The 11,974-nt window shown below is 35.5% G+C and overlaps 1 protein-coding gene across 2 annotated transcripts; it reads right to left on the bottom strand.

Annotated features, from left to right (window-relative positions):
• Positions 1-7,048: 7,048 nt before the first annotated feature.
• Positions 7,049-9,171, bottom strand: LOC116841220 (cuticle protein 19-like). 2 transcript variants are annotated; one of them, XM_032808904.1, is made up of 3 exons: positions 9,128-9,171; positions 8,194-8,431; positions 7,049-7,316 (listed from the first exon to the last, which is right to left on the bottom strand). In XM_032808904.1, the coding sequence occupies exons 1-3, from the start codon at positions 9,137-9,139 to the stop codon at positions 7,156-7,158; spliced, it is 411 nt and encodes a 136-aa protein (XP_032664795.1). In that variant the 5' UTR covers positions 9,140-9,171; the 3' UTR covers positions 7,049-7,155. The 2 variants fall into 2 exon arrangements, with proteins under 2 accessions (XP_032664795.1, XP_032664794.1); XM_032808903.1 differs by lacking the exon at positions 9,128-9,171 and having other exon boundaries at positions 8,194-8,452.
• Between the last annotated feature and the right edge of the window lie 2,803 nt (positions 9,172-11,974).

Raw genomic sequence — 11,974 nt, 5'->3', positions numbered from 1 at the left:
CGAAGTGTTTTGTGTTTTTCCTAAATTATTAAGTCGAGATTCGAACCGATGAGTTTTGCGTTTTCGTAAAATTATTAAACCGAGTTAGTTAAACCTGGGATAATTTTTTAAAGTTTCTTGAAGAAATTTTCGCGTTTGCAAAGGTGTATTTTCGAAAATTACGTGAAATGTACGTATTTCGCTCCGCATCGTCTCTTGGATGAATGTGCCTTAATGTCATTCTACTCTCTCAGTAACACGCTCAGAATGTTGAAAATAATTTCTCAATATCCCAAAGTCGCGCCCATAACGTTAGATCCATCGTAGCAGCAGTATATTCAGACTCTCGCACATGCGCAGTGGTCTTGCGCATGGATCATGTTACTGCAGGTTAGGTCGTATAGTGTTAGCATGTAGAGCACGTTCTGAGATAGTTTTTTAGAGTTTTTTAATGTAACATTCGCGCTTGAACAGGTTTATTTCCGAGATTGACATCAGGTGTGCTTATTTCGTTCTACATTATCTTCTGAGTGACAATATGTGATTGTGTCACTCCCTCAGCAGCACGCCCAGAATCTTGAAAATAATTTCCCAATATCCTAAAGTATCGCCCATAACGTTAGATAGCAATATATTCAGCGTAGCAATATATTCAGATTATTGCGCATGCGAAGTGGTATTTATCCTGCGCATGGACCGAAAGTTGGTCATGTAACTGCAGGTTAGGTCATAAAGTGTTAGCATCTAAAGCACATTCTGGGATAATTTTTATCAGTGTGTTAAAGTAATTTTCGCGTTTGCAAAGGTATATTTCCGAAAATGACGTAAAGTGTGCGTATTTGCATCGTCTCTTGGATGATAATGTGCGTTAATGTCACTTTACTCCCTCAGTAACACGCCCAGAATCTTAAAAATAATTTTCCAATAGCCCAAAGTCGCCTTCATAACGTTAGATCCAACTTAGCGTCATAGGAATGTCGGATTATCGCGCATTGGCCAAAAGTCTGTCATTTTATTGCAGGTTATTTAGGTCATATAGTGTTAGCATCTAGAGCACATTCTGGGATAATATCTTACAGTTTTTTTAAGTAATTTTTGCGTTCGCAAGGATATATTTTCGAAAATGATATGAAATTTTACTGTTTCGCTCTGCATCGTCTCTCGGATTATGTGAAATGCTCCGCTTCATTTTCGCACGTACTTTCACCATGCATAGGGATTTTTCATTCGATGGAGATAGAAAGAAATATACTAGATAATCTTTAAATCTTATCTTTCTAAATGGATAAGTCTATTACGCAATGAAAGTGAAAATTCTGCAAAGTTCTTGCGTAAGGTTTGAGTTCGCATATAGGGGTCTTTGCAGAATCATCATTTGTAGCATATGTGTGATACATTCATCAATGTAAAAAAGCGATAAGTTTAATATATAGAGTGAGTCAACAAATATTACTACTTTGAATATCTTCAAAGCAAGAGACAAACATGATCTGCAGATTTTTGGAGCTATTCTGTTTAGAAAAAGGCTTGTTACGATGATTAAGCTCTTTTTCTGGATACAGTAGCTTCGAAGATCATCTTTGTTTTTATTTCAAATATCTTTTAATTAAAAACAATAGTTACTGACATCTTATATATGGCAAAATAAGATATCTCAATTTAATCCCAGAAAGATAAAGTTAGGCTATACTGAACGTTCACTATTTTCATATAAGAAAGCATAATGTGAAGGATAAAATTATAATATTTTAAATATCTTCGAAACTACATATGGAACTTACGTAGTTTAGGGTGATAAAAGAGAATTAGAATTTTTACTCTTTATAACATACATATCTTAAAACCATATAAAAAAAATCCGCGTGAAAAATAACTTTTTCTATGTAATTATATCACACAGTTTTGAAAATTAATAATTTTTACGAATAAGACAAGCAACATCGAATCAATACTTTTTTAAACAAGTACTTCTTATGCTCCTTTTAATGCTGAAACTTCCTGTGAGAATTTAATGGCAAATCTTTGACACTAACCTAATGCAGACACGTCGACGTGAAATTAAAATACTCGAGATTTCTCCCAGTGTTTCGGAAATTGAAGGTTTAAATGTTCCTTCGTTTCTGACTGATTGAGCTCCACCAACGCCACTCTCATCCCGTCCGAGCTCGCAAGCTCTCGTCCGACCCGAACAATGCGCTCAGCGAACGATTCCTGCGGATTAGCTGGTGTTCGCAAGCCGGCGTTAAGACTTTGAGAAATCGGGATCGGAAGGGAAGGAAGAGGCGCAGTACTGACCGGAATAACACGCTGATAAAATTACACTCTTCGCGGCGCCGGGGAAGAAGTAGTTTCGGAATTGTCTGTTTTTCCGCGTTGGATGGAGCGGGCGCACGAGATTTCATTTATCACTTCCGTGAATAAAAAGACGTGCCGAAGGGAGCCTCTTTTGTAACCGCGCCTGTGCGCGGATGGTATTAAATTATAAAAAAAAAAAAGAAAAGGAAAAAAGAGAGAATAGAAACAGGGAAAGTGGACAAGAAACATCGATACACGCAGACCGGATGTATTATCGTTCACATAAATGGAATCATTGAAACCACGTGCGCGCCGTATGTTTTCCCTGTTCATATATCATACCTCGCAGTTTTCTTCCTCCCATGTTATCAATCATGATTACTCGCGTAATATACAGGGCTTGAGTACGCCGTGCACTCGCGATGATTTATTCCAGGTTGGATTTTTGCGCAAAATTACGGCCGCAGAGTTAGTGGAATTGCCCGAGCGAAGTATCGAATTTCGTGGTGCGCGCGCGACAACATACACGTTGATTATATCTGACATGTTTCCCTCGCGTCGATATGACTCTACAATAAGCGCCGATCATCGTAATTAATGCTGTTATTGTTAATTTACGAATAAACGGCAGCTCACGTCTTACCGGCTGCTCGCAGTCGTTTCATGCATTTATGCTCTCTCGATAGACGAAATGCGCGCCTTTGAGGATAGTCGATGGTGCATGCAACGGGTTAATTTTCACTCGCATCTCTGATGCGCCTTGAAAAATTAATACGTTGCCTGGCGCCAAGCAGCTACGTTCTCTACGTGATATACCTTCGTCGACATTTAAGCTTAGCTCGTCTTTCTAGATACGACGCGCTCTAGTTCAGCAGCGCAGCGTTCCTTTTGACTCAAAGTACGGAATCTTAATTTCATCCTTTTAATCGGAACTCTCAACGAGCGGCTAAAATTACATCTCGGATACGCCTATCCCCGCGCGCAAATATTTATCGGGCCGTTATTCCGCTTAGCATTTACATTCGTTATGTTCCGCGATTAACTGTCTGCCAAACTGATTTCGCGAACACTGCGCCACACGAAGCGCATGAGACGGCTGTGTGTATCTGAAAAGATTCGGAAATAACTGCGGAATGTTTGCGGAGAAAATTGCCGGCGGAGAGATTAGCGAATTACCCGGTATATCAAAGGTTTATATCAAGCATGAGTGCAGATTAAAGTATTACACTGATCGCTTCTGCCCGCAAAGTTTCCTCCCATGAACGTTCGCTAATTTAATGTAAACAGTGAAATCTCTCCGTAGGGGCGAAACCGCGGCTCAAGTCGTCGTCAGACGTGGATCTTTCGTATTATTTAAATCGTTTCTTCGGCTTGTACCTTCTAGTGCGATAATGGAGAATTACACGCCATTCGGAGTCCGGTATAGCTTCCGCAAGTGCAATTCAATTTCTGCCGGTCTATTCGCGATAGCGATCGTGCTGGCTCTCAATACGTGACCCAATATGTTCGTCGAAGCTTAGAACGCCTCTCTCGCTCATTGGGCTAGACCTATGTACACGCAATCTGTCCATTTATTTGTCCTGCCTACACTTCTGAGTTGCTGTCGCTACTCCCTAAGTAATAACGCTTTCAATTGTATAAGCAAAGTCGTAATAACGTTCGATAGAAGTATGAAATGCGAACTACCAATTATTCTAGAAACAACACAGGAACAGCAGCTGCTGTAAACTGTATAATTTTGCCATTAAAATATATATACAGAGCAGAAAATTTCCGGGAAAAGCTGGTCACATGTTGAGTGGAAACTAAGGTAAATCGCAGTAATTGAACAATCCCAATGATTGATACATTAACTTATAGATTAGTTTATGTATTAATTAATGATTAACCATTCATCAAATACAACATTACAAATTGGCAGAAACAAATATCTTTCAGCAAATTTCAAAACAAATTTTTTTTAAATGTCAAATATAAATCTATTATTAATATATCAATCATTATTGTTCAATTACTGGGATTTGCCTTACGTTTACTTTACTAGTTTTTTATTATTTGGACTTTACTAAACGGTAACTGTTAAAAAACTGAGAAGATCATCTTAAGATAAAACTGTTAATTATTGGCCAGTATAGTATATAAGTAACTCAAATCTTTAATAAATGGCATTGTTAAAAAAGTATTTCTTGGATCAATACTTGCCAGCAGCTAACCAGGACAAACAGACCAGTGACTGATAGTTAGATTATTCTCAGTCAAAACTCGCAATCATACTATCTCTTACTTCTTAACCAAAACTTTGTTTCAGATACTGATCAGAACAAACTAATTAGTAAATGACAATTAGTTTATGTCTGTTACATTATTCTGGTTGACATTCACTGCAATAAAGTTGGACAATGTGAAGTTAATGCTATAATTTTTTATTTCTATAACCTTTTTCCTATAAATGATCGTTATAGTAAATATCAAAACACGGAAATAAAAAAGAAAATATGAATATATAAAAAAAGCTAAAAAATATTTGCATTTTTGTGGAAATGCGAGTGCATATAAATATTTAATGTTTCCATGGTTGGTTATGCATTAGATATATACAGTCTGTTTCACACAAGATAGTATACGACCTTAATTCAAAACGGCTGACTGTAGCGTCATTTGCTTTATGACATTGGAAAGCTTGGAGCGTGTTCGTTTGCACAGTGTATGCAGTATATATGTTGTCATTCCGAACGTTACTTTTTGTTAGAGTGGAAACTTTTAAAATGAGTGCAACGTATTTCAAGCGTTACGAGGCAGAGTTTTTAGTTTAGCATGCAAAAGGATCGAAATTAACATATGCTCAAACTTCAAGATTGCTTAGAAAAGTCAAAGTCATTTGTTCAGAAGTAGGTGATACAGTACAAAAAAGTAGGAAATATTGACAATTTGCCAAAGAGGAGTTTAACCCGTACGATAATGTCGAGAGAGGACATCTCTTGTCTATTTGAACGAAATCTTATGTTGATATTTATCACAAATGTTTGTCGAGAAATCTACCGAGAAATTTTATGGGAAAAATATAGACAATTGGAAGCTTTAAGAAGACAACAATGAAGTCGCCTTTGCACAAAGTAGAAAGCTGAAAATGGTATCACTACAATAGAATGGCCTGCATTGTTCCCAGATACGAATCCAGTTGAGAATATTTAGTCCTATATCAAGTACAAACTAAGAGGGAAACTCATCTTTATTCTCAAGCAGTTTTCGACCAGAATCAGGAAGCTACAGCGCTCTCAATCATATGAATATGCTGAAAAACTAGTCGATAGCAATAACTAATAATGAAGACAACTGGATCCATTACTAGACAATATCTTTTCGAGTCTACTTTGATGTACTATAGTCCTTTCTTTCAAGATTTCTCTAGTATATATATTCTAGTATTCTATATTAATCTATAATCTAGTAATGTTGGTGAACATTTTTGTGTGGAGCACACTGTAAGGCTAATATATAACACATGCACACAAACACACACTCAGGCACACACCTAAATGTTTCGATTATTTCTTTTTTGGTCTTCTTCAATAACTGTTATTTACTGAAATTCGATAGTTAACTATAAATTTATTGAATTTCTGTTAACCCTCCAGAATAGAGGCACATACAGTTTTGTCCTCATTTAGGCGTGTGATTTACTATTGCAGATCATAATATTTCAGTCTTTGTAGGTAAAGTTTATTGTACCCGACTTTCAAAACAACTGTATAAAATATTAATTGTCTTTCAATGCTAAAATATATAGCTTTTTTTTAATACACATAGTATAACCAATAGATTATGTATTTAAAAAAGGAATATATTTCTGATTAGTAATATATAAAGAACGTTGGTCTACGTTGAGAGTTAATTATAGATAATTCTTAATAGATAGTTAAGAATAGGTAATTCTTATTGAATAACAATGGAAAACGATCGAAACACTTAACGTTGTGTTAGGAATGAAAAAATGAATATTAAAAGTAAAAATAAGTATTAAAAAATTATTAAAAAATGGTTAATGATTTATTAGATACTGGAAATTGATAACTATCTAGAAATTGGTGAGTTCCATTGCCTAGTTACTATAATAAAAAATGTCGACTAAATTGGATGGAATTTGTAATTTAACAAATTCTGAACAGTAAACAAAATTTCTGCCCAATTACTGACTATTCTGGCTATTCTAGCTATTTTCTACTCAGAATCTATCGAGTAAGAAAAATGAGAAAATGCTAATATCACTTTTATTTGAGGAAAAACGAATTGCTTTTTTGAATTATATAACTTGTATAAATATTATAATAATTAATGTTAATGGTTGTAAAGATCGCTGAAACTGACGGTAAAATTCGTGCTGAGAAGACGTTAATTTGGAATCTTCCTTAGAACCTATAACTGAAAGACAATACTATAGTTCTAAGAAACTTCATTGCATATGCACGGCAATACGATAACTTACAAAATGAAGAACTTCTTCGAAATGCTTCTTTGAAGCATGTTTCGAAATGAGTTTATTACAAAGAGCACATCAGCATTTCCGCAAATGAGCAAGTTTGTTGCATTACCTTCCGAGATACAAATTTCTGTGCATTATGTACCACTCGGGAAGAGATAATTTAGGTGCAGGTTATATTTTTAGCATATCTTTTCGTTCTTCAGCAATTTCGCAAATGCAGAAAAGCTTTAAATTCGATGAAAACGAGATGAAAGTGAAACGCATCGGGCATTAGAGAGAAACATATTTATTTACAATAATGATGACATAAGCAGACAATAACTTAGGACCAGCGTCTGATTGTTGTGTGTAATTGTTGTGTAATTGGTCTTAATTAAAGTAATTACAGTTGCGCGACGCCTTCAGTCGTGTTCATGACCGCCGTATGTACCACCGTGATGGTTATTACCGCCGGAGTTGCGGACGTGAGCAAAAAATCCTCCATGCGGATCGGCATGGTAAGTCACGATCCTCACGTTGCCGCCTGGCTCTTTGACTGTGTACTCGCCGACAACTTTTTTTCCTGAAAACAAAAAGTACGCTTGTGTGGTGACCTGAACGCGGCCGGCACTGTAGTATTAACATAACTCCGTGATCGTTATAGCGAACACCCGCAAACGTGCATTAATTGTTCAAAATTAGATACGCGGATGTGTCATCGATATTACCGTAATGCATGTGCCGCCCACATATTATGTTACGTCAATATAGGTACCGCCACGCTGTTTAATTAAAATGGAGAGCACTAAAGCGTACTGTCGTGTAATCTAACCCCATCATTTATAACGTTTAACTACGACATCGCCATCGGGCGCAGTCGTTAAACGCAAAAATACGGCCGAGAGAAAAAAGAGCCGTGCCAACAACTTTAAGCACGACTACCCCGGCCCGGCGTTTTGCGATTCGGAGTTGCGCGCTTTGAAATATCTTTCGCATGCAAAGGTCTACGTAAACAAACTTTGATCGAAATTTTCAGGGACTTTAGTAACATTTAGACCACGGAATTTTCCGCGCTATTGCGCGGGCATCGTAAAAAATTCAACAGCACTTTGCGCGGTTACATAAATTTTAATCAATTTGCCGTGTTGAATATTTCACGAAACTTAAGTCGCTGAGGGTGCAATTTAAATGTAGCATTAAGACGCGTACATTAAACAGCAATATCCGGCTTTCCTTTATAACAGAAAAATTAGCTTTCCTTTATAATCGAAAAAGCAGATAATATCAATTGGAAAATTTGTGTAACGTAGATAAGTCAATTTTAGTCCATAACGCAAGCCACAATTAAGCCACAATTATCGAATTATTTGGCACGTTGATATTAATTGCGTTTCCAGGATACGTTTGTCAGCAATTGGCTATCCGCAACATATCGTGTATGGATCGGGCATTCACTCTACCGTCTCTATGTTCTTTCTGTCCATGGTAATCGCCGGTGTGATGATCCTCGACGCCGTACGCGAACTCGTACTTGGGATGCGCAACGTAGTCCACATCGTGATGGCCGTGCTTATCGTGAACAACTATTTCGTGTCCGTGCCCTTCGACCGGTCCGTGAAAATGGGCGAAGCTGTGAGCGTGTCCCGCCAATCCACTTTGGATCGCTACGAGGGCGGATACGGCTAATAGTAGGACGAGCTGCCGACAAATTGTTGTCATTTACATAAATTTTCGTACAGGGAGCGCAGAAGAAATTTTACTATCTTAGAATGGTTACGTATCCATTCTAAGATCGATTACAAGTAGAAGCTTTTTACTTTGCGTTTAAATAAATTATTTTAATTAATTTGACGAGAAACTAATAGTAATCGCGTGTCTGACGAGATTATTGCGCTGCATATTCAATTAATTAATTCATTGAGAGAAAAAATATTAAAAAATGAACAAATACTTATTAAGTGGGTACCATTAACATGTTTACTTAAATCAAATTTTTCTTCATTTAAATCGAATATTGTTTACTCAATTTAAATGAAAAGAATATTGATTTAAATAAATATGTAAATATATAGCATTTAATAAATATTTGTCAATTAAAATTTAAAAAAAATTTTAAATTTTTAAAAAATTAAAAAAAATTTTTTTTTTTTAGATATCTTTTTCTTAGTGTAGACACCTTGTGAATTGAATATTTCATCACGATAAAAATCCGCGCAAATTCTGCACGCCTCTTTAGCTTTTACTGAAAATCACGTTAATTATTCTCTCACTCACGGATTTTTGCGGTATATCAAATATTATGTAACCAGAAATGATGGTTGCAGTCTGCAATAATCGGGGCGATTAATGATGAATCGGGAAGCAACGTAACGAAGCATTTTTGTAGATACTAACCTTCGTGGTCATGTTTTCTGATGTTCACTGATATCTAAATGCGAATGATACACTTTACCGATATCGATGAGAGTTTATATAGCGCGCGCTTGCCTTCATTTTTGCTGGGGGGAATTTCGCCACCGTTATTTAGCAGACGTATAGAAACGGCTTCTGCGACTAACAAAAACGTTGTGGACCAATCACTTTCCTATGCATAAAATCGACCAGTCCTGTGCGATGAAACGTCGTTATGGTGAACGCCACGTATGTGAATGCCCGAAAGCCGTTTCACTGAAGCAACAATCGATTTCGCTCCATTGATTGCGTCACGGAAGACTTTTTTCCAAAAGTCTCTTGAAACGGTGAGTTGACTTTTATTGAGGATCGTAACGGAATACAAAAGCGTGACGGCATATTTGAATACGACGACGATGAAGCCACTCGAGATATAAAATAAACGAACACTTTTAGTATCGAGAATCCTTATCTTCTGAGGAAAACCTAACTTTGTATAATTTCCTTTCTATATAATTTCTACATATTTGATTATAATATAAAGAGGAACTTTGAGTATTAGAGGATACTATTTTGTTTTTAGAAGCTTTGTTTTGTAATTAGGAAGCTATTCAAGAAAACTAAAATTAGTTTTTATTAAGTTATAATGCTAAGTGTTTCTTTATAATGTGTTCTTTACACGCGTGGAGGGATTTCGTTTATTTAATAATAAAATTAATAATTAATAATTTTAATAATTTTAAAACTATATTGATTTTTTTAAGGTAAATTTTAAAAAGATATTAAGGAATAGATCGGGTAAAACAAAATACTTCATTTATTTTATAAGGAAAGTCATTTTTTAAATCTTTGAATAAATATTAATGATCGAATAATCTTTTAAATATTCGAAATATAATATGAACATTTAAGAAAGAAAATGAAAGAGTAAGTAATACTTTAGGAAAGTCTTGGGAAGGTGATTGGAAAACTATTCAAGGCAACTGAAATTAGTTTTTATTAGTTATAATGCTTAGTGTTTTTTTTTTCTTATTAATTTGTTCTTTACGGAGAGATTTCGTTTATTTATAGTAATTTTAAAGCAATATTGATTTTTTTGAAGGTATATTTTAAAAAGATAGTAAGAAATAGTCGGGTAAAATACGGAATACTTCATTTATCTTATAAGGAAAGACATCTTTAATATCTTTGAATAAATTTTAATGATCGAATAATCTTTTAAATAGTCGAAATATAATACGAAAATTTAAACCGAAAATGAAAAGTAAGCAATACTTTAAGAAAGTTTGAAAATCACAGTTTCATTAATGCTGTCAATGTTATAAACAAAAACAAATTTATAATTTGTTATAAACTTTTAAGTTCTTTTATCATATATCTACATGTCTTATAATAATATTGTAATAATATGGTTATAATATGTCTTTTAAATGTATATAACCACTTCTTAATATCTAAACAGCAAAGACCTTCTAAGGGACATCCTAAGGAAAATAAAAATAGAGGGCAAGTACATGTGATATCTATGATAATGCTCAGATTTAAATTCCGCTTCATTGACCAATATGGTCGGAGCAAAGATTTAAAAAATCTAAGATGACCGGCGCGCGCACTTATTTACTCGTCCCTGTACTGCTCTCACTCGTGTATTGTCTCTGTGACATGTAAAAGTATGCGCGTATGTCATACCGTGATGAATCTTGTAACGTAGACGCAAGTTGATACTAAAGAATTTTTTGTAACCTTCAAGAAAACTTATTGGAAGCCAAACCATACGCGTACCAGCGAATTTGTGTGATATGAACGGTAGTGTTGATGAGAGACAAAACAAGCCCTTTAAAAGCCGCATTAGTCACAGATAATAAATAATTTATGCGCACTTAAAGGATATTGACATTTTATACGTTGTGTCAGAGAAACTAAAATTTTACTTAATCTCCATTGTATATTTTCATTTAGATAATGATTAGTATGTTAATAAATACTATCAATCATTAGCCACGATTTTTGCATATATATCGCTCAAATCAATTTTACATTGTATATTACACAATCAATTAACGTTATATATTATATTAACGTATATTATATTTACGGTGGAAACGATAATAATTATCGTAAATAATAATATCGCTAGAAACGACATTACTACTTATTTAAATATCATTATAAAGTGCTTAAAATCATGATAATCAATTTTATTACGCGTTGGTGAGAGACAAAACAAGCTCTTTAAGAGCCGCATCGGTCACAGACAATAAATGATTAACTTATGTGATTTTAAGGGATACTGATAATTTACACATTGTGTCAGAGAAATTAAAATTTTTATTAAACTTCAATTGCGAAACGTTTTACAATATTATAGTCATTCAACTGCGTCGCACAATAACGTCTATTTATGTTACAAATGTTTTACGCATGTAACACGTATCGCGATGAAATCGGCTTTGAAGCATGACACGCTTGATACCAGAGATTTAACCTTTCCCCCCATAACTGCGAAAAGCCGTCACCTGACATTTCCGATAGTATTTTACAAACAAAGTCAAGCTCTCGAGATCTATTGCAGTTAGTTTCGTATAATTTGACCGTGCGGATGAGCAAAGGGACGCGCGTGGGCGCGAAACGCGAGATCCGTTAAATGAAATCGAGCTCGGGGCCGCGTAGGTAACCGCGAAATAATCGGTCTGTAATTTTCCCGACTAGCTAAGCGCATTCTCGCACTCGCGGTGCAGCTTCGGGCAGTGACGCATCCTCTCTTGCGGAACGTCCCACGGGATCGTGTGCATCGGCCTGGGTCAAGCCTGGAATAACCGTCCCTGGAGGTGTCCCATGCCCGAGAAAGAG

Source organism: Odontomachus brunneus, unplaced genomic scaffold (assembly GCF_010583005.1).
Source record: "Odontomachus brunneus isolate Ranch 3 - 2012 unplaced genomic scaffold, Obru_v1 Obru_scaffold_014, whole genome shotgun sequence".
In the NCBI taxonomy this organism is placed as follows: domain Eukaryota; kingdom Metazoa; phylum Arthropoda; class Insecta; order Hymenoptera; family Formicidae; genus Odontomachus; species Odontomachus brunneus.
The sequence above is the reverse complement of the archived record's forward strand: the minus strand, read 5'-3'. Positions and strand labels throughout refer to the sequence as shown.